The following is a 27,965-nucleotide window of genomic DNA, read 5'->3' as shown; positions in this document are numbered from 1 at the left end:
ATCTCAGGTGCTAATTGTGTTTTTGCCCCGGTATCATTTCATGTCACGGATACGCGTTTATTTAGTAGACCGAACTGTCAAAAAGTGATCCCAATCGTATTCGCGGTAACGTGTTTTGTTCGTAACACCGGTTCATTCAAACACAGGGTACTTACCTTGAGACTTACTGTACAAAGTGAATTGGTTAGTTGCAGTATATTTAACGTGTGGTTTTTAATTGAGTTTAATAGAAGTGTTGTGTTTATAACGAATGGTTTAAAAATAAATGTACTTATATTTTTTACCTGAAACCTTGAGTCAGTGTTTGCTTGAGTCACATTAATTGTGGTCCCTTTGTGTAATCTCTGCTACTGCTCATATACTCTTGAGATAAGCCTGGCTGCTCCGCCAGTGCTACCACTCGATATAGTAGTACAGGCTTGTACCAAAGGTAAAACTTGTATTGCCACCTGTAGTCTTAATTGTGTGTAGTGGTCCCTAAGGGCACTGCACAGGATTCTGCCTAACAGTGGTACTATTGGGAAGCCACATATTGAGCTTTGAGAATTGGGCAAGGATTGGGAAAGCTAATCAAGGAAAAGTTAAAAATGTCTTCCTGCAGTCATTCTTGAAGCAGACCATTCTGATCAAAACATTTGTTACCGAAGATGTGAAGAAGCTCTCATTCCAGGAGGTGTGCACGCTTATCCTTTCAAGATACTTTGGGAGAGTTCTTATTCCTGGAGGAGTGAGGGCTTTTGGACTTTGACAAGTTAATTAATTGAAACAACAAAACTGTGTTAAAGTTGGATTTCCTTGGTTTTCATTTGAACTGTGCAGAACATCTTTGTATCTGAGGAAGGGGAGTTTGCCCAGTCCATGACAAAACATGTTGATTATGATGTGAATCAGGGTATATGTTGTATACATTTGTGGAATTTAGTTGGCATATTATGCCTTTCTTTTGTTCTGATTATTGTAGAAGTGTGAAGGTTACAGATGATTTAGTTAGAGTGTTCCCTTTTAGTTTACTATAGGCAGGGAAATCCATGTTAGGGTAGGGATAGTGAGGCGTTTATTTAACTTGTTTAATGTTATAAAATGGCAGATGTTAAAAACTCTGTACAAAGTTGTCCGCCTCACATTTATGACACCTTACACCAGGCTGTTCAACAGTGAGCAAGTATCTCTCAAAACCTGCGCTTTGGACAGACCGTGGGATCAACAGCTCCTATAGGTACAGGAATGCAAAGAAGATGGATCTTCTGAGGTGCCCCGCTACTACTGCAATCAGCTTAGTGAATACCATGGGTGCGGAGGTCAGGCCAAAAGGGGGCACTCTGAACTGATAATGAATGTCTCTTCTGCGCATCAAGTCCACGCATAAGTCGACGCTGTTTGCTGTGACTACTCCCTGCCAGACCAATGATTGGATTGTTCTTTCATCTGCAATTGCTTTAACTGGGACTTAATTGGTACTGATCTTTCTATGGACATTAACCATCAATTACTACTGTGTAACTGTTACTCAATCTGTTTTCAATAATCTTTTTTCACTAAATATAACGTATATTTCTACCTTTTATAGGTGGCCCTGCCCCTCCTTACCCAGAAATCCATAAAAAGACTGTGCCGCGCGCATCAAGCCCACGCATAAGTCTACGCTGTTTGCTGTTCGCTGGCTCGCCAGCTCCCTGCAACCTCAAGCTCCTGGTCTCCCCTTCTTCGCTTCTGTTCCACTTGCGTAAAAACAGGAACTGTAGTGAAGACTGTCAGCAATTACTTTACCCCGCTGGAAACAAATCAACGGGATTTCTTACGGTGAGCAGCTGTAGTACGACCATTCACAGTGGAGCTATATATGAAGTGTAATGTGAGCTTTAACCGCTCTCTCATATTGACTGGGTTTTCAGTGGTTTCACTCATCCCTGTTCAAGATCGCTGGCGACTCGCGGCTAATAATTAGTACCTGGGTGTCTGACTTTTATTTTGGTTTGCCATGGACGCGAACATGGCGAGTGGGCTGTGCAGTGGTCACTGCAACTAACTCATACCAGCAGTCATCACGAGCAAGAGTATTGACTCGCTAATCGGTGCTGGTAGAACCTCATATGTTGACCTGCCAATACCGTAAGTTCGTGCATCTACCCCTCCGTAACCTAGTTCAAGCTCTGCTGTTTTTTCATCTCATGCGGTGCAAATTCACTTTGCTGAGCCTACTAGCTCCCTCGTCTCCTCTGAATCAGAACTCCCGACTTACAATGGTCTGAAGAGCCCCGAGGAACGGAGTGGAGGCGATGGGTTTAGAGAAAGTATAGGTTCCCCTTCAACCCGCTTCCTGTCTAATGACCAGTTTGATACTGCTTGTCGCAATATGGCAGCGCTTGATGATCAGGTGCGCCTTTCAATTGGCGTGCTGACTCCCCTTGTTTCTCGACCGCTGGAGTGGAAAACACCTTTAATAACCTCGCCTTCTAATGACCCAATGCGGCCATACTCTTGTCAAAAAATTTATAGATGCTGATATTAACAAAGAATCCATGCCTGCCCAACTGTTATATTCTCCTGATTTTTCTCATTCTCGAATGAAATATACCCAGCCCGATTCATTCGATTGTTCTAATCCATTGGAGAATAAAGAAGGCAGGTCTCCCCAAACATTTCCCCATAATAATTAAAATTCACGATCTGACGTACCTTGAATTGCGGGAAATTAAAACTACAATGCACCAGATAGGCTCTAAAATAGACAGGATTGAAGATTTCATAGTAGCCGCTGACTTTCGAAGTGCCCAGAAAAACAATTCGGCAAAACCCCAGGCTTCAAATCCTTCATTTCCCTCAAATCATAAAGGCACGCAATTTATGTCACACCGTATTGAATCATCTGACAAAATGACTCCTGCACCTCTTTCATTTCTTCCTCATCCTTGTCCCCCCAACCTGTGTGCTTGTAATTGCAGCACAGAGCTGAAAGAGGTGAAAGTATCCATTGATTGGATAAATACATCAATTATTCAACATTACTCTAAGTTTGCACAACAGATGGAACCCCCTGATAGCCCTTCTGTTCTTTTAAAGGCTATAGACCATATGAAACAAGATGAGAATAATTGTGCCCCCCCCAACCCCAATGACAACGTTGGCTTTTTGTCTCGTCGTGCCAAAAGGATCCATCTGCGAGCAGTTAAACGCTATGCTAAAAGACACAAAGAGGCTCTCCTAAATAGCAAAAAAGTTTGAATGATCCTAATAAAATCTTGGACCCTATCATCGGGGGTACGGGACCATCTGACTCAGTACTCTCAGTAGAAACTACCGACGAGGACCCCAACGATGTACAACAATAGTCTAAAGAGAGTCAGGATGCTTTAATTTGCATCCCAAAGAGCACTAGCTCGGTTTCTGCACTCCCCAAGAGTCATAAAATTCCTGCAACCAACATTGTGGGAAATAGACACGTTTCATCTTCTAACACTCCCTCCCGCAAAACCTCCAAACATGTCATTTTAAACAGTAAGGTGATCTCCAAAATTTATGACTCGAAAACTCAAGGGTCTGAACTGCCAACAAAAGCACTGAAAACAAACCTCAATGGCAATTTTCCTGTGTGTGGAAGGAGCCGCACTACCACTAATTGCATACTGTCCAGCAAAGACACGCACGGCATATCCTCATTGGAGGCTCCTTTTGTCCGTGCAAGGAAATCCTACAGTGAAGTTTGCATAATCGATCTACCAGTAGCTCCTGCTATTGTCAACCCATCCGTTTTAATTGATAAGAAATCTATGGTAGCCAACGGGGTGGGGGTAGCAAAGGCAGGTTATTATCTGATGACAATGACACTCTTAAACCTGGCAATGTAACGACCCCTCCAGGCAATCTGACTTCTCCTCGGATTTGTAATTTAGACAGTGTAAATTTTTTCATGGGTCAGTAACTAGCAAGACCCTCCCTGAAGTTCCAATCAGCAGTCAATCCAGTAATAATCATGCTGACATTTTGGAAACTTTGAGAAAAGCTATTCAAGAAGGTGTAATTTCTGCAGAAACTTTTTCTAATGCCTTGGTGGCAAAACCGATCCCCATTTTAGATAGGACTCCCTTATCTGAAAAACATTCTGATGTAAGGGCACATACGCCTTCAAATACATTTTCCCCTAGTGAATCTACAGCTTAAATCCTACCGCCTTCTAATCAAGCAACATCTGACAAGGTTTACATAATTGACCTTGAAGGAAATTTGGCTTCTCTTGGCAGCTCTCGAATTAACCGCACATTGCTTCTTGCACTCCTATCACAAATTCCTCAACTAAGGATTCTGAAAACTGAAGATATTTTGAGAGTTTCTCTTGCAAGTACGAATTATTATAGGGTTGTTACCTTACATCAGAATCGATTATGAAATTCTTTTGGTTCTGTCGTGCCGAAATGAAAGACCAAGGACTTACTGTAACTACCTTTGCAGACGAGCTCACTGCAAAAGAATTTCTTTAATTCCTGCCCGTCTGTTTTTAATGTTGGCTCAAATTTACAATCTTGCAATGATGCCAAAGACGGCAACTCCTCTGTCCTTGAATTGTTGAATCAAGTAGCCAAAAATAAAGATCTTCCCTGGCTGGAACCTATACTAAATTCAATTCTAAACTTTAAAACACCAACATGCCCGACATAGCCATTGCAAGTTAATGAATTCAAGATTTTTTCATGGAATCCATGTGGGTTTCACAATTTAATGAAATGGTTCAAGATGTTGTCTCCCTCTAACCATCCTTCAATAATATTCCTACAGGGAACTATGAAACTTGATGCCCTTATACTGCCTGGCTACACTACTTACTGCTCACCTGCCACAAGAAAAACTAAAGGGCGTCCCTCTGGTGGACTTGCTATTGCGGTTAATAACTCCCTGAAAGTCCAAACTAAACCTGTGTGGGATTCTTTTAATCTCTTGGCCAGTTTGCTGACTATCAACAGCAAACAACTCAAATTATTTCTTTTAATTACTCTATATTGGAACCCAGCTAACACGTTAATTGATGAAATACTAGATGAACTTGACAAGTGCCTTGAAACTTCACTCAAAGAGAATAGAGCATTTGAAATAATAATTGGAGAGGACTTCAACTCCGATTGTTAGAAAAAGTTTGAAACAGTGGAAAAAAATTCCAAGGGATCCTCTCGAATTAGAGGGGAGGTTTGGAATTCTTATTTCCAAGATTGGGATAGGGGTATGGCAGAAACAAGTAGTATGAGCCCCAAAATCACATGGAACCGTGGTACCTATTCCACGATGATAGACTATATTTCTATATCATAACATCCTATCGATTGTTACTCCTTTATTGATTAGCCCGATACTCCATGGGGACCATGCTCAATTATCCATCTCCCTCAAATTAGACTGTTCCTTGTTACATCTCGATCCTTCCCTACTTTTCCTTGAAGTACATTGTCACCATCTATCACTTAGATGGAATTTAGGACTCTGCAAACAGTTTGTGGATTATGTTTCAACACATATAGATAAGATTAAAGGTGATAAAACCAAATCGATCACGGAGATTCGATGCTCAGTAATAATAAAAAAGGGACTGGCACATTTTAGCTCTAAGTGCCAAAACAAAACACATCCTCATCCGTTTGATCCGATTTGTAAGATTCTAAAACGCAAAAAAAATAAAGCACTCAGGCAATTAAAAACATCGTGGACCCTTCCACTTATCAACTTCTATGCAGGCATATACAGATCACTTACAAACAGAAAATGAGACATGTACGTATATTGCATTACAATAAAAGTAATTGCTCCTTAAAGCAATATGTAGACATGATACCAGAACTATCTGGAAAACCATAAAAAGTGATGATAATCAGTATACTCTGTCTATGCCAAATTGTATTCCGGACCATACATGGTCTGATTATAACGCATCCAAATGTCAACTTCCTATTAAATTCAAGAACAAACTTGATGTGTCATTGTGTTACAGCGAGATCCGCCGGCTCTACTGGTCAATTGAGGACATCAAATGGGCCATTTCTAAATTGTCTTTTTCAAAATCAGAAGGACCAGATGGGCGTATACAAGACTGACCCGGACTTTTGGGCTTTAATTTTAAAAACCAAATTTCAGACCATAATTCATTCTGGGAATACTCCGTTCTGTTGGTTGACCTCAAATATCATTACAATTTATAAGAAGGATGATCCTTCACTGCTGGTGAATTATCAGCCCATCTCACTGATCGACACTGAAGCGAAGCTCTTTGCAATTCTCCTTTTGCACAAATTGGAAAAATTCATTGAGTAGCAGGGTCTTTATTCCAAATATCAAACAGGCTTTCATAAAGCTATGAGCACTTCCCTAAAGCCACAATAATGGCACATATTATAACTGGGGCAAAACCCAAGAATTTGTATCCTGTTTATATTGCCCTAATATATATGTCGGCAGCTTTCGACAACATAGTCCGCAACATCCTTTGGGCTAAAATGGCAAAAATGGCAATTCCGCCTGAATATATTGGTTTATTAAACTACATACAGATACCTCATAACATAAAAATCTCTGCTGATGGGAGAACTACCAAGCCCATAAAGACCTATCTAAGACTAAAGCAGGGATGTAATTTCGCAGCAACGTTTTTCAACTTGTACATGTCGGACTTGGATCACACTTGGAGTGCCAAAAATCTATTTTCAATAAAACTTTGCATCTTATGTCTCCAAAGGCTTGCATTTGCAGATGATGTCATCATCTTCGACCCCACTCCGGCGGGACTGCAAATTAAATTACATCTATTCGAAGAATTCGCAAGTGCCCACAACTTGACTCCCAATCCTGCAAAAACGGCCATAATGAGATTTGGGATACTAAATAAGAGTAAAGGTTATCAGTGGAAGCTCATGGAGACCCAGATTCCCTTAATCTCCAACACAATCTATCTCGGTTATCACATCTCCGAGGAAAACACGATCAACTTCTGGTCTCTCTATTACAACATAAGAGAAGGCCCATGCTCTCTACATTGAAAATGATTTATGCAAAATACTGTACATTTTCTCTGGTACCCCTGATAGATTTCTTTACTCTCAAAATCGAAAGTGTATTGTTGTATTCTCTTGACATTTGTCTTTGTGATATGAATACATGTTTAGATCAGCTATGTATTTTCCTATGTCGGTACCCAACTGTATAATTAGACATGCACTTGGCCTAGTTTCCTTACATACACGTTGGAAATAGAGACAGCTGTCTATACAAGAATGTGTTTCCCGGCTTCTAATTGACTTTATGCTGATCTGAAATTTAATCTTGAACTGTCTAACACCCTTTCTCTAACTCAATATCATTGTAGAATGCAGGTAATACAGACTTATTTAAATTCTCATAGTCGATTTGTATTTTAGACCAGGGTACGCTAAGAAAAAACTGAGTATGACTGGTGTACAACTCTAATACAGAAGTACAAAACTTACATTGAATATTCTGCTCAAACCAAAAAACGTGTTCCTAGATACAACTACATTGACTCTTTCCCCTGTAATTATTTTGGAAGGGGCTACATGTAGTTTAAATTCAATCCATATTATAAGCACGAAAGGACCAAATACTGGAACAAAGCAAAATATGTTACAATTAACAAAAAATGTCGTTTTCCATTGTGCGCAGAATCAAATGAGATGTTGAAACACCTGATTTTATACTGCCCTCATTTTAAAAACAAGAGAACTAATATGTTGATGAAATTTGTAAATATTGAGTACGAAGATTGCCTTAACTCATTATGGGCAAGAATGATGCAAGGAAATTATAGGCCTCTAATATATGCCCTAGTTTCCTTTTGTAAACTTATAGAGAAAGAGCTAGTACTCTTATGGTTCCAACTGATACCACGCTTGTGCCATCTGATTTCTCTTGTTTTAAGAATATCTGTTTTATGAATATTTGTTTTATGAAAATCGGTTTTAACTATCACCTTCCCTTCTTTTCTTTTTTCTTTACTTTTTCTTTCCTTTGATCCAAGGATGATGATGATCTAATCTTTGATATGTTATAATTATATTTTGTAAAGGTTCTACTTTTGTTTTGAACCATGGACAAATAAAAAAAATAAAAATAAATGTCTCTAATGAACGAACCCCATGTATGGATTGGCACGTGCAAATTGGGGTCCTGAAGGTTCAACCACACCAACCAGTCCTGGGATGGTAGAGACTGGATTAATTACTTTGTCATCACCATCTTAAACTTGTCCTTACTGAGGAACGTGTTCAAGTCCATGAGTTCAAGGATGGAGTCCTCCCCCTTTCGTGGGCACCAGGAAGTAGCAAGAGTGCCAGCCTGTACCACCATCTCTGGCTGGCACCTCCTCCACAGGCACACTTCAAAAGAAGGGCCTGCATTTCCCACTGGAGTTTAGGTTCTAGCTGCAAAAGGTTGGAGAGGTGGTGGTCTGTCCGTGGGTCTTCGGAGGAAGGGTAAGCAGTACCCTGGTTCCACCAAATGGAGGACCCAGGCATCAGAGGTGATCTCCTTTCACCTCTCCAAGAACCTAGAGACTCTCCCGCCAACCGGACAAGTGTCTGGGGAGAAATCAAAGCATTTTTTGTGTTGCTGGTGCTGCCAACGCTGAGGGTATACAGGACTGGCTCTTATACTCCCTTTCACCCCTGTCGGTGCGCAAGAACCTCCTTTGCTCTCGCTTGGCAGACGGCAACTCTGTTGCACTTACAAAGGGGTTGCAGCCCTGAAGCCCCTTCCCTTGATCTGAATGAAAACGTTTGCTTGGCTGGCTGGTGTAATGCCAACACCAAAGACTTGGCTAGCAGCTTAGAATCCTTAAACTGTTGCAAAGACTCATTAGCTTTAGGCCCAAATAAGTGCTCACTGTTGAATGTTATGTAGAGAAATGTTGCCTGTATATTCAGTAAGCAGTCTGATCAACGTAGATATGATGTTCGGTGCAGCACTGTTAACGGGCCCATCGACTTCCTGACAGTCCACTGAGTCAAAACCGGCCTGCAGTGCATGCGACGTCATCTCCTTATGATCCTTAATATCTAAAAAGCTGCTCAGAAGCCCCCTCAGGGAAATGGTCAGCTGCTTAAGAAATAGTTTAGAGGATATGGGAATATTTGGCAAATGCACAGAAGGCGTCAATTGTCTGTAATGCCATGCTTCCTGAAGCAAACACCTTTTAGGCCAAGGCGTTGATCTTTGTCGACTGCCTGTCAGTAAGGAGATTCAATGTCAAGATTGAAGGCCTTGAGTTTACCAATGTGGCCTGCACTACAAAGTCTATCAGGGCTTGGGTGCACCGTGAGACAAAGATGATCACACCCCTTGCTGGCTTGTTCTTATTTGTAAGCTTGCCGCTGGCTGCCATGTCGAGCATGATCAGTGTCACAAATGCATGACCTGGTCCACTAATGCCACGTTAAATGGCAAGTCACTTTCCAATTGTGGTCCCCTGTCCAATGTATCAGTTGATTCTTACTGCTGGAGGGGTTTCAATTGAGTGCAGACACAGAGAGTGATGACCACTTTCTCAATTGCTTTGTAGTACTGTTATGTTATATCCATTTATAGAGTTTGTCTTTCACCCGAAGGCATCATGGTGCTAAGATAAACCGGAGAGGATGTGAGGAGATCATTAAAAGATTAATGAAATAAGAACGTTTTGAGATGGCACCGGAAAGTCAGATGATCAGTGATTTCACAAAGATTAAAAGAAAGCCTCTTCCATGTTTCAGCTGCCGCAATGGAGAAAGCTCAGGCACCTATACTAGCTCAGCAGATTCTAGGCACTGAGATCCGAAAGTCTAAAGCAGAGTGTAGCAGTCGAACAGGCACATAGTGACAGAACTTTGGCTGTAAATTATCAGATCCTTGATTATTAAAGACATGATGGACCACCCACAATGCCTTAAACTGCACTCGACGATATACCGTGAGCCAATGAAGGCTCTGTAGCCCAAGTGAAATCTTATCGCGAGAGGAGACCCCAAGGACAGCTTGTGCAGCTGTATTTTGCAGCACCTGTGGTCCATCCAGTAAGAAGGCTGGCTAATGCAGATAAAGCGCCTACCAGTAGTCCAGGGCACTCTGGATCAGCGAAGCCACCACAGGTGCCCGTAGAGTAGTGGAAAGAAAATGGAACACTTTGAGCAAAAACTAAGTTTCAAGTGGCCTTGCTGGCAAACTGAGCTGACCTGTGCCTCCATAGATAGGGAGGCTGATATTTTGACCCCCAAGTTCCCCAGCACTAGCATTAGCTGGGGAAGAGGACCTAGGGATGTAGGCCAGTGATCAGGTGTCCACAGGGAGGCGACGGATGGGGGGCTGATAATAAAAACCTCTGTTTTTTCAGTATCAAGTCTGAGCCAATTCTGGCACATCCACTCCCCAACAGACTTTAGACTGTTGTTCAAGTTGGCAGCCCCCAAGCGATTGTCTAGTTTGAGGGTAACCATGATCTGCGGTCCATTTGCATTCATATAGGGTCCCATATGTTAATATCCCAACAAAAATATCGCCATACAAGAATGGCGCCGTTTTATTGCGGCGATATTAACCCATGGAACCTGCGAGGGAGACCCCCCCCTTAACCCATTTTTTTTTTTTTTTTAAAGGGAGCGGGGGAAACCCCCGCTCCCATTCACCCCATAAATTATCCCCATAATGCCACCTATGGTCTTTCCCGGCGACCATGTATATGGCAATATTATTTATGGGGATATTACCCGATACCACATATAGCAGCGCAAACCAAATGACAATGAGATGGTCAAGAGGCTGGACATGTATGTTGAAAAGAATGGGCGATAATGCAGACTCCCCAGGGACACCACAGGTGAGAATACAATAAAGTGAACAGACACAATGATACTGTGATCGGTCAGCCAGAAAAGACCCAAACCAGTCCAGCACCGACCTGAAATGCCAGCCACCGACAGCCGGTGAAGCAAGACGGCATGCTCAATGGTGTCGAAGGCGGCTGATGGATCTAATAAAATCAGCACGCCTCCTCCACTGAGATCAACCAACCTTGCAAAGTCATCCATAACTGATAGCAAAACCGACTTGGTGCCCCGGCCAGCTCTGAAGCCCGACTGGAATGGGCTGAAATAAAGGAGGAGCTTTCCAAGAACGAGCTGAGCACAGGTGCAACTATGGATTCCATGAGTTTCATCAAATAGGAAAGCAAGCAGAAGGGTCGATAGCAAAATGGAAGTAAAGGATCGAGTAAACCCTTTTTTAGGAGCAGGATCACCAAAGTGTGCTAAGATAAGTAGGAATAGAACTACAAAAAAAGGATTAACAGCAGAAGCAACAAGAGGTGGAATGTGAGGTATGACTTGTATCACAACTGGAAGGGGAATAGGGATCAAAGGAGAGGATGACTTTAGCTTCAAAGTAGCTTTAATAATCTCGTCCAAGATCAAAGAAATTATAAATTACTCACCGTAGTGACTAATGTAATCTTAGTCCTTAGTCCCCTTTCCTCCATATTGCATGGGCTTCCCTTCCAAGGGACGGGAGACAGAACCCTTTTCACCAGAAAAACCCTACTTCCCTTTAAATTTAGAGGCGCAAGGGGGTGCGGCCATGGGAGCATGCACTGCCCTGACTCCAACCTCTGGCGCCAAACCTCAGTCTCCATAGACCCGTCAACAATAGATTAACAACAGATTTATTAGTGGGGAGGCTGGTGGGACGTATGGAGGGAACTTAGTCACTACGGTGAGTAACTTACAATTACTCTTACGTCCCGTCCCCTTTCCTCCATAATGCATGGGCGATTACAACTGAATGTAGCCCCAGGGTGGAGAGGAGTTCCTAAGAACCGCAAACAGGTTCCTAAGAACCGCCTGTCCGAAGGCCATGTCTGATTTACAGCCAGCATCCAAACAGTAGTGCTTGGAGAAAGACAAAGGGGTGGCCCATGTGGCCGCCCTGCTTATGGCCTGCCAGGGGACATGCCGCTGTAAGGCGATGGGCATGCATGTTTAGCGGAGGTGGCTTATGCTGTCCCTCATAGGCTTCTTTGATGTGCAAGACCATCCACAGGGCTATGGATGCCTTGGATGCCCGATACCCAGTTCTTGAACCTCCAAAGGTAATGAAGAGCATCCAACTTGCAGAAGCTCTTCGTCCTGTCCAGGTAGAATTTCAGTGCATGCCTGACATGAAGGCAGTGCAGAACTCTCTGCGCCTCGTCTTTAGGTTCAGCAAAAAATGTGGGCAGCACAATTTCCTTGTTCAGATGGAATGCGGAAGGCACCTTAGGCAGGAAAGTTGGGTGCGTTTGCAGGACTACCTTGTCCTTGTGAAACGTAGTGTATGGCTCCGAAGTGACCAGCGCCTGAATTTCGCTGATTCTGCCAGCCGAGGTGAGGTCCACTAACAAGGCTGTCTTAATGGTGACCAGCTTGAGGTCTGCGGACGCCATTGGTTCGAATGGTTTGTGTGCAAGGGCACCCAGACCATGTTGAGGTCCCATACGGGGTGAGGCTTCTTAATGGGCGGCTAGAGCCTGGTGAGACCGAATAGATTTTTCCTGACAATCGGGTTGGAGGAGGAAAAACGCTCCTCAGAGTTTCTGTAAGACCCAATGGCTACCAAGTAAGTGCGGCAAGTGTCCACCTGCACGCCTGAATGGGTAAGATGCGCCGAAAAGGATAGCACGTCTTCCAGAGGGCATGCCAGAGGGTTAATGCCATTAGAGTCTGCCCAGTGGCAGAACCTGGTCCACTTACTCTTATACTGGGCACTGGTGGATTTCCTCCTGGTGCCCTTTATGATCTCTAGGTTAGCTTTAGAGAGGCTGAGATGTCCTAGCGTGACCTGTTCAGGAACCACGCTGTGAAGGCTAATTTCTCTGGTGCGGGGTGGATAACCCTCCCCCCACTGTTGGCCAGAAGATGTGCTGGGCCAGTCGGCAGGTGCATGGGAGGCCTCTCCAAGAGGCTGAACAGCTCTGAATACTATGGCCTGGCAGGCACCATGGAGCTATCAGAATGATGCTGAGATGGTGAGAATCCTTGATCTTGCATATCTGTCACGATGGTCAGACTCCTCCTTCACCCAAAGTGTTGGATTAAATTTTAATTTCCCCTTCCTCCTCACCTGAAATACTGGGATCTGGAGATGTCCACTTCCTTCTTCTATACAGTATTTCTCTTCTTTTTTTGCAGATGGGGTCGGTTATGAAAGGAAGCCACCTTGAGTCAACGCGACAGAAAAAAAGGAACTGCCTCCGGAGCCGCCAAAATAGGGGGAAAAAGCCTAACAGCTTTAAAAACCCCTTTGAGAGTGTATCAATCTCAGGGAACTGCTCCAAGTCAAGTGTGAACCAGGAAACACGGGTGGAGTAACTGGATATTCTTCGTGGACAGACAACGAGAGCTGAGCCACAGGGAAATACTCTGGGTAGCCGTGGACCAGGAAAACAAGAGCGGAGCAGCTGGAGGCAGGTAATCGGATCGAGAGAGGATCCGAAAAGGCAGGAGGAGAGAGAAGAAAGGGCGAACCAAGATCCGAAGAAAAAAAAAACCAGGATCCAAAAGGTAAGAAAAGCACCATATGAGGTCTAGGTGTAGCGGCAGAGGAACGATGATCATCTCTGACTGATGGCCCCGTTCCTGGTTCCAAGATGCTGCAAAGTGCAGCTGTAACCTCCTCATCCTGAGTCTTGTGTGGGGGACGGCCAAGAGGACTGCTGCCATGAGACCCAGTAGGTGTTGGTACCACCAGGCCAAGGTCACTTCTCTGCTGAGAAAGTGCGCCGTGGCTCTCTTCAGTGCTGTGATCTTGTCCTCCGAAGGAAAAACTTTCTCGGAGCACGTGTCCCAAATGAGGCCCAAGAAGTTCAGTGTCTGCATGGGCTGCAGCTGTGACTTCTTGAGGTTGAGCAAAAAACCCAGCTCGTGCAGTGTGTTCATAAGAGCGTGAGAGGTATGGTGCACCGCTTTCGGAGATGTAGCCCTGACGAGCAAGTCGTCCAGGTGTGGGTAAATGTGGAAGCCTTGCGACCCGAGGAGGGCCACCACTGTGTTCATCAGCCTGGTTAAGACCCTGGGGGCCGAGTTGAGGCCGAAGGGAGCACCTTGTATTGTAAATGGTAGCCCATGTTCCTGAATCGTAGAAAGGAACGATGAGGCTGCCATATCAGGACGTGTAGGTACGCATACTTCAGATCCAGGGAGCACATTCAGTCTCCCTTGCACAATGTCTCCGCTATCAAAGCTGGCATAACCATCTTGAAATTTTGTAGAGGTAGGTAGAGGGTGAAGGTGGAAAGGTCCAGCACAACTCTCAGGCCCGTCTGGTTCTTTTTCTGAATGCCGAAAATCCTGGAGTAAAAGCCCAAGCCTGCCTGGGAGGCTGGGACTTCCTCCACTGCCTGGCTCTCGACAAGCGACCGGATCTCTGCCAAAAGAGTTGCTGTCCCAACCTGTGGGAATGGAAGAGAGGAGAGGCTGGGATAGGGAGGCGGTACCCTGTGGAGACTACAGAGAGGATCCAAGGGTCCGCAAAATTCTGGCGCCAGAAATGAGCATGGAGAGAAAGGCTGCCCGCCACTGGAGACATGTGGACCCGGAGGGGCGTGTCATGCAGTCTTTCCCTCTGAGGCTGCTGCAGCAGAGAGGGACTGGAAAAAGCCCTTACTCCCCCATTCCCCTCCTTTGCAGATGCTGGGACGGCGAATGGTCAGGCTGCCTGGACCTTCCCTCTTGGAAGCTGCGAAAACCTCTGTACCTACGCCCATTCTCAGAGCATTGCTGGACTAGGTGTACGGTTTGGGCGTGGTCTTTGTAAGAATGGATAAAGACTTTGCCGTTTGAGAGCTGTTTTTCTTTTCATCCAGCTCCTCGTCCGATGTGGAGTGGAAGAGGTCAACCCCTTCGAACGGAAGAGCCAGTATGCGTTCCTGGACATCTGAGTTGCATTTTGTAGCACTGGGCCAGGCCCATCTTCTCATGTCCGTGGCAATATAGATGGCACTGCCAGAGGTGTCAATGTGGGCCTCGGAGGACTCCATGATGTCCTGCACCACGATTTTGGCCTCTGCCAATCCTGCCTTAAAGCGCGATTGGGTCTGCGCCGGAAGCTCTGGGAGGAAATCTGCAATTTCCTGCCAGAGCCTCTGGTTAGCAGCTGCCAGCATGGCATCTGCGTTGGATTGACGCAGGTACAAGGACGCGTTGGAATACAGCTTCTTCCGGTACACCTCCAAGATCTTCTCCTCCTTGCCTAGCAGCGCCACAGAGGAGGAGGAGGCAGAGGACGACTGAGGCTTGGAGTACAGTGATACTGCAGCAATCACTGAGGAGTGTGGCTGAGGATGGGCCGATAGCAAGAGTGTATCCCCTACATCTGCCTGTACTTGGCGTCCAGGCGTTTATTCACCAGCTGGGCTGAGTGGGGCTTGAGCCAACCCTTCTTGGCTAGGGAGACTAAATCGGTTTGCAGTGGAATCCCACATTTGGCAGAGGGGCGTCGCGTGAGGACATCAGCCAGAACCCTCTCTGCCGGCTGCTTGACCTCTGGTTGGGATAGGCCCAGATACTCTGGCCAGTCATGCAAGACGTTTGTGGAAGGCCCTGGCCGATGATGGCATATACGGCTCCTCCTCCTCATCCGTATCCTGTGGATCAGAAGGATCCTGTGGAGGAGAAGGGGTAGTTGGTGCCGGAGGCTGAGGTACAGGGACCGCGGCCTTAGGCTGAGGAGGTGGTGGAGGCTGGTACGGAGCCGCCGGAGGCAGAGGCTGCGCCGGGGTCTGGGGCGCTGGGGGAGGTGCTTGTGGTGCCGCTAGCATTGCGGTGAGGACTTCCCTGAGAGCGTTCTTGAGGATAACCCCCATCCGAGGTGACTTCATGAGGCCGAAGAGGTGGCAGGGGGTGCGGACGGGGTTGCTGGGAGCTGCTGTAGCCACTGCATACCCTGCCTATATGAACACAGTGGAAGCTGCCCTGTGCAAAAGAGATAGGCTGTAGGCCACGTACCTGGTTGAGGCCAGTCGCACCTGGACACTCGTTCTTCGCCAAATTCCTGCAATGGAGTCGGACCGGTGCCTCTGTCTGGCACGGTGGCCATCTTGTCAAGCTGCCTGCCACGTGCCTGCAACGTGTTGCTCAGCCTTCTGGGCCCAGCCTCCTCCAAGACTCTTGCATGTGGATCACGAGGCCTACCCTGCTCCTCGGGCCTAGGCCCGGTAGGTGTGACACTCTCGACCCGGGGGTCGGTAAAGCTGCGTTTAAGTGCCCCCTCAGATGTATTGCCGGTACTAGGGGGTAGCCTCCTCGTCCATATTGGCAGTATAAGGACAGAACCCCTCAGATGACAATCGTGTCCAAGAACCTTCCGGTCCCTCAACACTACGATCGGGAGGATCCAAGGATCCCTCGGTCGGTAGCTGCAGCAGCCTCGGTGCACATGCTGGTAGAAGGACCTGACCGGTCCCTCCCACGCGGGAGAGTCCCTGGGAAGGAGTCTCCCTTGCGGGGTCTGATGGAGAATATCGGCCCTACCTTGGGCTTGGCTCTGTGTTTTATGAAGTTCTTGAGGTCCTCTGGAGGAGACTTCTGGAAGATACTTCTGGAAGAGTTCCCTTCACCTGGCTAGTCTGTTCTTCAGCGCTTTCGAGGACAGTGAGCCACACGCTGTGCAAGCGTGCCAACCGTGGTCTGGGCCAAGGCAACGTAGGCAGATTGCGTGGGGGTCTGAAGTTGGGAAGAGCCTGTTGCAGGATGGACACCTGCTGAACCCTGTGGAAGTCGAAAAAAGCAGAGTAACAGTGTTAAGCATATATTATTAAATAGGGCAGAAAGTATGGTGAACCATGCAGAATCTCAAAGTCAGCCTGCTTAATGCAAAACACACTAACCCAGTGCCATCTGCTGCTTTTATGCCTGGAGAAGAGACGAGAATCACTTGAGTAGGAACCCAAATCCCCTTGCCCAATGGCTGCAGCATTGATAGAAAACAAATGTGCTTGCTTGCAGGAAAAACAGCTGACCAATCTATTAATATCACCACACTGACCTGGTACAGGTCCACCCATTCAAGTAAGTTTTTCACATTTTTATGTGGGCAGCCCATTTCCTGTGCTTTTGCCTGAAATCCTATTACTAGATGAAGACGCTCCTCCCCGCCGATCCTCAAGCGATCCACACATCTATTTATTCAGCATCTTAGGTGTTGCAGAGGACAGATTCCCTCAAGAAAATATGAGTTTGTGCACGTTCACTGCTCATGGCAAGAACATAACCTTTTGAAAAACCTCTACTAATCATATTGTGCAACCCATCCATGCCCAAAGAGATCTTACAGGCATGTTACAGCTCCTTGGCCACTCGAGTACCACACTCTTGCCCCAGACTGCTTTTTATGGAATTTGAAGCAAGAGACTCCTTGAATTCTTTCTCCCATTCCAGAGTGGGGTGTGTAGACCAAAGAGTATTGACAAGTCATCATACATAGTATCTTGTCACTCTGGTTTCCTTTTTGGCATATTATGTTAAGGGTGTGTTGTCAGATATAGATTGGAAATTCTACCTCAAAAGACATTCCCAAAATAGCTAAATGTTTCTTCTGCCCTTTTAACTTCATATTAAGTTTATCAAATGTTTAAATGCCCGAGCAGGATAGAGTGGTTTCTGGGATATATTCCTTTTGTTAGGCTGACAGCAAAGATTCAAAACCTGGTGTGTGGCAGCCTAGAAGGCACTGTAGAATTTCCCATGCTCAACATTTTAAGAGCTGCGAATTCACAATCCTTGATATTCAGAAGTTCAACAATCTTGGCAATTTGTAAAAGGAACAAGTTACTTACCTGTAACTGTTGTTCTCCAGCATGGGTCTGGCATGGATTCACATGCTCATGAATATTCCCCGTCGTCAGGCTGGGAATCCTCGGTAAAGAAAAAACCAGTATCAGTTTCGTTTCTGATCTGTCTTTCGTAGTAATAACCAATCACTGATCTCTGCGTCATACTGACCACAGCCAATGACTGCCCTCTACCTAAGCCCCGCCTCTGGCAGCCATCTTCAGATTTGGAAGCACGTGAAGTGGCAGTATGACCAAGTTAAGAGCCGCAGAGGGGTAGGCGGAAGGGTTCGCATGTGAATCCATGCCAGACCCATGCTGGAGAACAACAGTTACAGGTAAGTAACTTGTTCCTTCTCCAGCATGGAGTCTGGCATGGATTCACATGCTCATGAATAAAGAATACATAGCAGTACACACATGCACAACCACGGGAGGTGGCAAAGGCTCAACATTAAGCATTACATCAAACACAACATTAAGCATCTTACCTCCTCACCAGGCTCACCTCAGGCGAACAGGTTGCGCAGCACTGCTTGGCCGACCCTGGACTCCTCCCTGGAGTCCCGGTCGACGCAGTAGAATTTCGTGAAGGTGTGCGTCGACCTCCACGTAGCAGCCCTGCATATGTCCAGCAGGGGCACACCAGATAGGAACGCCGTGGTAGCTGCGATCGCTCTGGTGGAATGTGCTCTCGGCTTGCCAGTCAGCGGTCGATTTGCCAACCTGTGACAGTACATGATACAGCCGGAGAGCCATCTGGAAATGGAAGCCTTCGAGAGAGCCTTCCCCTGATTGACAGGTCCAAAGTTCACAAAGAGTTGCGACGTCTTCCGAAAACACTTCGTGCGGTCTACGTAGAACTTCAGCGCTCTAGCCACATCCAGCGAGTGCAAAGTCCTCTCAGCCGGCGACAAAGGCGACGGGAAGAACACAGGCAACACCAAGGGTTCGTTGAGATGGAAGTCCGACGGTACCTTGGGCATGAAGGAGGGGTGCGTCCTGAGCACTACCCTCGTGTCGTGAAAAGTCAAGTACGGGGCCTTGCAGGAAAGGGCCTGGATCTCTCCCACTCGTCGTGCGGAGGTGATGGCCACAAGAAACAGTTTTCCACGACAGAAATTTCAACGGAGCCGAGTGCAGAGGCTCGAACGGAGGTCCCATGAGCTTGGTCAGCACCATGTTGAGCTCCCACGCCGGGGCCGGAGCCTTCACCGGCGGGAACGATCTGAACAGTCCCTTCATGAACTCTTTCACCAGACGATGAGACCACAAGGACGTCAGCCCCGTGGTTCTGGTGTATCAGGAGATCGCAGCAAGATGAATGATGGACGCGTGTGCCAGTCCAGCTTTGGCCAGCGTCAGCAGGTACGGCAGTACTTGGGGAGCCGTAATCCGTAGAGGGTTAAACTTCTGTGCGTGGCACCAGACAGAGAACCTCTTCCATTTGTGTCCGTAGCATTTAAGAGTCGAGGACGCCCTGGCCTTTGCAAGAACCTCTCTGCAGTCGGCCGGTATGTCGTATCCTCCAAACTCTAACGCTGCAGGAGCCAGGCCTGCAAGTTCAGCGATTTCGGGTCGTGGTGGAGGATGGCGCCTCCTTCCCTGGAGAGTAGATCAGCGTCCACCGGCAGCTTGATTGGCGGGGACGCTGACAAGTCCAGAAGGTCCGGGAACCATATCTGCCTCGGCCACGCAGGTGCGACGAGGATCATCCTGCACCGTGACCTCTTGAGCTGGTTGACGAGCCGGATTAGCAGTGGCAAAGGAGGGAACACGTAGAGGAACAGGCCCTCCCAGGGGAACGAGAAAGCATCGCCCATGCTCCTCGCCTGGGGAAACCTGCTGGCGAACCTCAGGCACTTGGAGTTCGTCGCCGTCGCGAACAGGTCGATCTGGGGTGTGCCCCACCGTCGGAAGAGGCGATCCACTAGATCCTGCCGTAGCTCCCACTCGTGGCACGAGCGCAGCTCCCTGCTGACTGAGTCGGCGATGGTGTTTTTTATCCCTGCCAGATGAAACGGCACCAGAAATATCCTTTGGGCGACGACCCAATGCCACAGGTCCTGCGCCTCCTTGGACAGTGCTGGGGACCTGGTTCCGCCCTGTTTCCTGATGTAAAACATGGTGGTGGTGTTGTCGGTGAAGATCCTCACCACCTTGCCCTTGAGGGACGGAAGGAAGGACCCGAGGGCCCAAAACACTGCACAGAGCTCCAGGACGTTGATATGTAGGGATTTCTCCGTCGGGAGCCAAAGGCCTCTTGCGTGCAGATTTTCGGTGTGCGCTCCCCACCCTTCCAGGGAGGCATCCGTGGTCACTGTCTCCTGGTGGGCTGGGGTCTGGAAGTCCATTCCCGCCGTCAGATGCGCGCGGGTGCCCCACCACCGGATCGCTCGTCGGAAACTCTCGTCGAGTGTGATCCTTTCCTCGAAGCTGCCCGTCGTTTGGAACCAGCGCGCGTCCAGGAACTCCTGCAACGGGCGCATCCGGAGCCTGCACATGGGAATGAGGTAGATGCAGGAAGACATCATTCCGAGGAGGGACTTGATGGACCTCACCTTGGCCGCGTCGGCCACCAACATCCGCTGCACCTTGCCCAGGATGGTCCTGGTCCTCTCCTCCGACGGGGAGGCCAGAAGGGACACTGTTGAGCCTCGCTCCCAGAAACAGAGCGTCTTGCGCGGGTACCAGGTGGGATTTGGCGTAGTTCACGGAGAATCCCAGGTCCGTGAGAAGTTGGACGGTCCTTGCCGTGTGAACCACGGCGAGCTCCCTCGTCTTGGCTCGGATGAGCCAGTCGTCCAGGTAGGGGTAGACGTGGATCCCCTCGCGGCGCAGCTGCGCCGCCACCGGTGCGAGGCACTTGGTGAACACCCTGGGTGCCGACCGTAGTCCGAAAGGGAGGGCTTTGAACTGGTAATGACGCCCTTGGACCACAAACCTGAGGAATTTTCGGTGCCCCTTTAGGATGGGAATATGGAAGTAGGCATCCTTCAAATCCAACGACGACAGGAAGTCTCCTTCCTCCAGCTGACCCAGGACGTGCTGGAGGGTGACCATCCGGAACTTCTGCGCCTTGATGAACTTGTTCAGACGTCGCAGGTCCAGGATGGGGCGCCACCCCCCCGTCTTCTTCACGAGGAAGTATCTCGAGTAAACTCCGGAGCCCCGAAGCCTCTTTGGGACGAGTTCGATGGCGCCCTTCCTGAGCATCGCCTTTACCTCCAGGAGAAGTTGAGGGACGTGAAGTTCTTTCCTGGCCACGGGGGGGGACGCGCGGACACCTTCTTTGAAACTCGAGCGCGTGGCCCCGGGCCAAGGCGTCCAGCACCCAACGGTCGGTGGAGATGGACTCCCACACGCTGACGAAGCTCGCCAGCCGGCCTCCCACCGGGGTGCTTCGGTGGGGGCCCGACCCCACGGCCGGTTCAATCCTGCTTCGACGAGGCTTTGCCGCCTTGACCTCCTTGGCGACGACGGCGGGGTCCGCCAGACTTGCCTCGTCCTCTGTAGGCATCCTGAGACGACGAGCGGGCCGCTTGGCGGCAGGTGGAGAAACCGCCGCCGGAACCTTTGGAGGCGCCCTTGCCTCCGCTGCTCCGAAAGGGCGTCCGTCGTCGTTGCAGAACTCCAAGGGCCCGGGCCGTCTCGGTGTCCGCTTTAATGGCCTGAACGGAATCGTCCACTGTTTTCCCAAACAGGTTGTTCCCATCGAAGGGCATGTCCAGGACTCTGGTCTGAACGTCTTGACGGAAGTCCGTAGCCTTGAGCCATCCACGCCGCCTAAGGCAAACGCTGTTGCCCAACTGGCGGAACCCAGTGTCAGCGATGTCCGTCGCAACGGTAATGGCGTGGTCCAAAGCCACCTCACCTTCCTGCAGGATCTCCAGGGCCTCTGCCCTCTTGTCGTCCGGCAAGAAGTCCAGCAGGGGAGCCAGTTTGTACCAGAGCTCCCTGTCGTAGCGGGCCACGATAGCCAAGGCGTTGGCCGCTTTAATCGTCGTCGCTGCAGACGAGATGACTCTGCGTCCCATAGCGTCCAATTTCTTTCCCTCGCCGTCCAGTGGGGAAGTCGATGTGGAGGCTGCACCACCCCCCCCCCCCCCCGCTTTCTTCCTGGCCGCCGCGGAGACGACGGAGTCCGGGGTAGGCTGCGCCCGGAGGCACAGGGGGGCCGTGTCCAGGACCCGGTACTTCTTCTCGTACCGGTCTCTTCTAGCTGGCGTCATGGAAGGGTTCTTGAGGAGGGTGAGGCCCTCATCCCAAATGTCGTCCAATAGAGGCACTGCGAGGACCGTCTTCCTCTTGGCCTTGCGCCGCTGATAAAGGAAACCTTCCTCCTTCTTCTCCTCAGGGCAGAGTTGGAAAAGCTCGGATGCCCTGGTGATCATGGAGTGGAACGATCCAATCTCGTCGGGCGGAGAAGCCCTGGTGGGAGGCGACGACGGTACATCCTCGTCGTATACCTCGTCGTCCGTACCAGTCGCTGCCGTGTCAGTCCCCGTATCATCCCCTCGGGTGGACGGGGAGGAGGGCTGGAAGGGGCGCGACGGCTGAAAAGGAGGTGGAGGGTGGATCCTTCTTTTCTTGGTAGGGGGAACACCAGAAGGTCCCGGTTCTGGGTCCCCCGACGGGAGAGGTTCCGTCGGCAACGGTAGTCTCGTCCTTATCTCTGAGCATAGGGACTGTATAGCCAACAAAATGCCCGCCGAGTTGTCTCGCGGCGCTGGCAGAGGGGAGTCCGACGGGCGATCAGGGTTGAGGCCGAATCTACGACGACGCCCTGCCCCCCCTTTTTCTTCCCCACGGGGGATTTCACGGGGGTCCTATCGATGGGCACAAAAGAGGACTCCCTCCGAGGTGGCAGGGAGACTCTGAGCCCCGAGGTCGCCACCACTGGTGTAGCCTCCACAGGCTGAGCGAGGGCTGCCGCGACAGTTTCGATAGAGGGCTTGGCCGGATGGATTAAGGCCTTCACCACCTTAGGTGCGCTCACCGCCTTATCCTTGAGGGGGGGGGACACTGCCTCGCTCCCCCTCCGCCTTCGAGCTCGACCGGGGCCTCTCCAGGAGCTTCGCCGGGTGCTCGGCCTTCCTTTTACCCGACCCAGAGCGTTGGCTCGTGGTTGATGGTGCCGGGGAGGGTGCGCCCTGCCTGGCGCCCGTAGAGCCCGACCGTTCGGTGCTCCCGGTGCCAGCGGACTCGCGGTGCTTGGCCTTATGTTGGACCCCCGTCGCCGGGGCGTCCTCAAAGGTCTTAGAAGACCGCTCGGATTTCTTCCTCTTCTTCTCGCCGGACGGGCTCTTCCCTTCTAGCCAGTTGGCGAGACGTTGATGGCGGTCCTTCATGGTCCGCTCCGACATGTTGCCGCAAAACGCACAGTCCTCCTCCACGTGCGTCTTGTCCTCATGTAGGCAGTAAAGACAAAAAGAGTGTTCGTCCTCCTTGAAGACGTTCTGCAGCTGGCATCCAGGGCAGACCCTGAACAGCTTTCCGGGCGTCGAGCTTCCCTTCTCCTGGGCCATGACCGGGCCCGAGAAACTTCTGGAGTCCTCCAAAAGCGTAGCTCGACGAAATCTTCACCCTTGAGGGGCGCAGACGAATCCGACACGGGTCCCCGTTGATCGGATGGAGAGTCGGTGGAGCTTGAGGCTCTTTTGACCGAAAAAACGAAGTTTTTGAGAAAAAAAACGTGAAAAAAAAAGCACTTACGCTCGAGAGCAATAGCACGAGGATCCGAACACATGAACGTGCGGTAAAAATCTGAAGATGGCTGCCAGAGGCGGGGCTTAGGTAGAGGGCAGTCATTGGCTGTGGTCAGTATGACGCAGAGATCAGTGATTGGTTATTACTACGAAAGACAGATCAGAAACGAAACTGATACTGTTTTTTTCTTTACCGAGGATTCCCAGCCTGACGACGGGGAATATTCATGAGCATGTGAATCCATGCCAGACCCCATGCTGGAGAATTATAGGTAGCCACCCCATCCTCGCTTACCCCAGAGCGCCTAGCACACAGTTTTTTTTTTTTACATTAAAGTACCATTTCTTCAACAGCTATGGCCAATTGATACAAAGAAGATCCAACTTATTTACCATGCACTATACAAAAGCATCAATATCTTTTATCCAGAGCAAAATAACCATTTCGGGAGTATTCAATCCTATTTCTCAAAAGACATTTTGATGAACACACGCAAACACTAAATTCCAGTTCATTTCCTCATGATTGGCATTGTCAAACACATTACAGAGCACAGGGAAAAAAACTTTATATTGGCATTCACAGCTTTGTTAACCTTACCCAGATATTTAAATGTCTCATTGTACTTATCACATGGTTTAATATAACAAATGTAATGAATAATGCAAATGAAAAATTAGAAATGTTTTAAAAAACATTAGGCACATGCTTCTTACCAAACACATTGATACTTACTGTTTCTTCTCGTTCATGTCCCAAGCATCAAGTATTCTTTCCACTAAATGACATTTCAAAAACACCTATGTGAAAACAAGTTTTTGTTACAATACTTCTGAAAATCATGATTTTGTTTTTAACTTTGCACATAAAATGCTACATGGAAATGATTCTGTAATAGACTTTGTAATAACCATAACAGAAACATTTACAAAGTGATCTCCAAGGCAGCGCTGTCAATAAATAAATAATTCACTGTGGCACAGCTGGCAACTGTCAATTTAATTTCAAATAATTAAGTAATAGCATATCAAAAGGACTGGAGTAGCAGCGCAAAGTCGAAGACATTTTTTGGGGGTACAAGTTTAAAGGAGGGAGCAAGGTACAAAAGAAAGTAATACGGGGAGAACCATGATGTAAAGTGAAAAGGGTCGTATTGTCTTTTTCCCAAAAGACAATAAACAAACAGTAAGCAAACTTAGGAAATTATACATTTAATAGATGACCACTTTTCATGAAGACGCACATGCATATTTCAAGGAGTTCTCATACATTTGAAGGCTGAATTTTTAAAGACAAGAATTTGAAAGAGTGATAATTACAAACCTTTTACAATTTGCGGGAAGACAAAAGTTGAGATAAGATACAACTTTGCTAAGTAAGAAAGATGAGGATGTTCCAAATATGAACCCTGTTTTGAATATGTAGAAAGAGCAATTGCGTCTCTTGCAAGGCGGGAGAAACTTTAAGTGTGAAATCGTGCATAAACTTACATTTAAAATTAGAAGATTCCGTCTGATTAGTTTAAATGGACAGGGGAAATAAACATTTTCATGTCCTAGCTTTCTTTGTGCTGGTCCCAATTTTGGCAGATTTTCATGGTTGCAGGTGACAACTGACATTTTGGTTTACAAGATTGCAGGTCAACATGGGTCCCTTTATCGGAAGTCCTTCTACAAACAAAGCAGATTCTCCCTTTCTCAACCAGTGTATTTTGGCAAGGTGGATACATTGCATTTTGATATTTGCATAAAGGATGCATGGTTGTAAGATTGATGAGTGCAGGAAAGAAAGATGAACAATTTACTTACTTCCTTGCTCCCTCTGGTATGAGTTTGGGAAGAGAAACCTATAGCTCATGTAAGGTTTCCGTTAAGTTATTCCAGATACTGCGGGGTATACATGGGAGAGCTATCATGGTTCTGTGTTAAGAAGGAAAAAGGTGGTAGTAAAGTACAGCTTAGACGAGTCGCCTCACAAAGAAACCTACACATGTCACTAGAAAAATCGAAGCTAGTACTCAGTACAATTTTACATGTATATAAAACGGAGTTATGTTGATAAAGTGCAGTGTTCTTAGAAAGTTTGATAGAATCATTGGAGAAAAAGTAATTAGGCAGCTACAGGATATACAGAAAAGGAAGTTAAACATTACCAGGCAACGAAGGTGATGAAAACAATGAGGTCTGGCAGAGGAGATCCAAATCCAGGTTTGCGGACCAGAAGCCCTCGTCAGGAAGCATTCAGTGTTGTAGCCAAATTCCAGATGCAGTTAGGGTCATGGGGGCCATAGAAGCTGGACTAGTGACAGAATGAGAACAAGAGTAACACATAACCCCACCCTCCTTCCAAAAATGTGGGCACAGCAACAGAAAGGTGTCCCCCGCTTGCTTTACATGATTGTGGCAGCAAAACCACAAAATTTTGTAAACACAGCCATTTTTGCCACGATTTTAAGACATCGAACCCTAAAAATGGGTGTACATTACTGAGGATGGGGAATGATTGTCCTGAAACGCCTAGGTCCTTATACACGGTCACACTCATTGTTTGAATATTTGGTGCTTAGACATTGACTATTACAAAGTTGGTGAGCTGGTCTTCATTTCATTTTTATCGAGACAATCGCTTCATCGTGAAATATTTTTGGTTTATTATCGTTATGCTCAAACGTCCCCGGGTGGGTTACCTTAGGGGTTCCTTGGATTTGTGATTGTATAAAAACTGTCAAGAGCATTATTTGTAATTTTTTGTTTAATTTGCTTGTATTAAATGTTTGTTTGATTTTCTTTTACTCCTGAACCTTTATGGTCACCATTTGGGTGTGCGGTTCAGTTCAGAGGAGATTCTGCTCAGTCCATTTTTTTCTCATGTTTGCACTTTTTCCAGAAAATAGTATTCAATATACTCGGTCTAAGAGCAATGTATTGCCCCCTGATACTAATATAGTTGCTCCGGAACCTTCAGAAATTATTTCTGCGAAGTAAGAAGATACCCCCAATACATCAGGAAGACAATCAACCTTAATTTTATTTTTTAAATATGAGAGTACTATAATCCAAGTAATTCGTCCCCTCTCCCCAAGGGACTTACGGACTGGGGAGGCGAGCCCTCTAAACTTAACATCCTTTAGGGGACAGGACAAGTGAGATCCGACTGGAGGACAGGAAATCTCTAGAAAGGGATAGAAACTAGGTTCCCTGGTCTCAAGAAGCCAGTAGCTTTGTTGGCTATATGGGAACTAAATAGTTTGACAATTTACATCAGCCTGAGCGAGTGGCTCGTGTAGTTTCTGACACAGTGCATTCCCTGTAATCCAACACCCTAGCAGAATGGAAGATAAACAGCCTGCAGCAGAGCCCGCAGAATGCTCATGTCTCATGCTGGGCCAGGAACCCGAAGCACCCGCCCAAGAAGACAACTGAAGAGTAAATGCTGACCAAGAGTGGCGTAGGGAGAAGGCTAGATCAAGATCACCCAGGAAGCCAACAGGAAGAGAGGGCAAGTGACGCTCGATGCAGAACACTGTAGAGAACCCGAAGAAGTGGCACCTCGTCCTGCAAACTCTCAAACACTGCTGGGAAAGTAGAGGTAAACTGTAATAGAATCCTACCAACTTGCTGCCCCCAGCATCTCTTCATGAACACTTGCATAGGCTTGGTTTACAACATCACTACCATGTCAAAACCGACAAACTGCCTCTGCAGTTGCTCATCTGTTTTACACTGCAGTTTTGGACTGAACCAATTTCATGTTCCATTCCAGGTTTTGAGATAAATCTGCAGGTGCATTCTGTTAAGTGTATGCAGTACAAGAGGCAGAGGGCTGGGAGAGGCATACTGAGTACATTCAATTGCAGCAAGCTGCTAAGAGCTAGAGATACCAATTACATTCACCTGTTGCAACCTACTGCAAGCTAGGCTGCCAAGAGCTGCATAGATCTCCATTACAATCCAATGCTGCAGGCTACTGAAGAAAAGAGGGCTTAATTGGACAACTGCCTCAGACTGCAATCAGCACCACCATGTTAGGCTGTGGGTTGGGAAGAAATTGATAAGCTCACTTTCAGCAATAGCTGTTGCTCCATCAACGGCCTTGACTTGGAGTTCCTGCTTTGTGCTTCCATGGAGAGCTTTTGAGCCTTTCATTGCTATCCTGTTCCATTCTAGATTATGCCTGCTGTATCTACTTTCCAGCTCCTGTCCCGTCTGCTGAGAAAGCGAATCATTATTCTCACTGCATTTGTGCTGCTTTTCCGACTTGCCTCAAACACCTTGTTTTTCTATGAGCACCCACCACCCGCTCACAGACTCACCTTGTTCCTGCCAAAGCTACACCCCCTTTTCTCTCTGTAATCCAAGTTTCATGCTTTGTTGTCATTTACGCCTGCTTTCCAATTCAACATAATTGTGAAGTAATAATAATCTGGAGTGTATCAGCT

General features: G+C 47.5%; 1 protein-coding gene across 10 annotated transcripts in view; it reads right to left on the bottom strand.

Moving 5' to 3' along the window:
• PPP6R3 (protein phosphatase 6 regulatory subunit 3) overlaps positions 1–27,965 on the bottom strand; it is a 2,530,957-nt gene that overhangs the window by 1,113,254 nt on the left and 1,389,738 nt on the right. For all 10 annotated transcript variants that reach the window (XM_069624114.1, XM_069624109.1, XM_069624112.1 and 7 more), the window contains one exon: positions 24,263–24,327. In XM_069624114.1, the coding sequence (XP_069480215.1) occupies positions 24,263–24,327 (65 nt within the window). The remainder of the gene's footprint in view (positions 1–24,262; positions 24,328–27,965) is intronic.

This window comes from Ambystoma mexicanum, chromosome 11, assembly GCF_040938575.1.
Source record: "Ambystoma mexicanum isolate Mex_15411 chromosome 11, UKY_AmexF1_1, whole genome shotgun sequence".
Classification (NCBI taxonomy): Eukaryota; Metazoa; Chordata; class Amphibia; order Caudata; family Ambystomatidae; genus Ambystoma; species Ambystoma mexicanum.
Note: the sequence above shows the minus strand (reverse complement) of the source record. Positions and strands in the feature narration are given on the sequence as shown.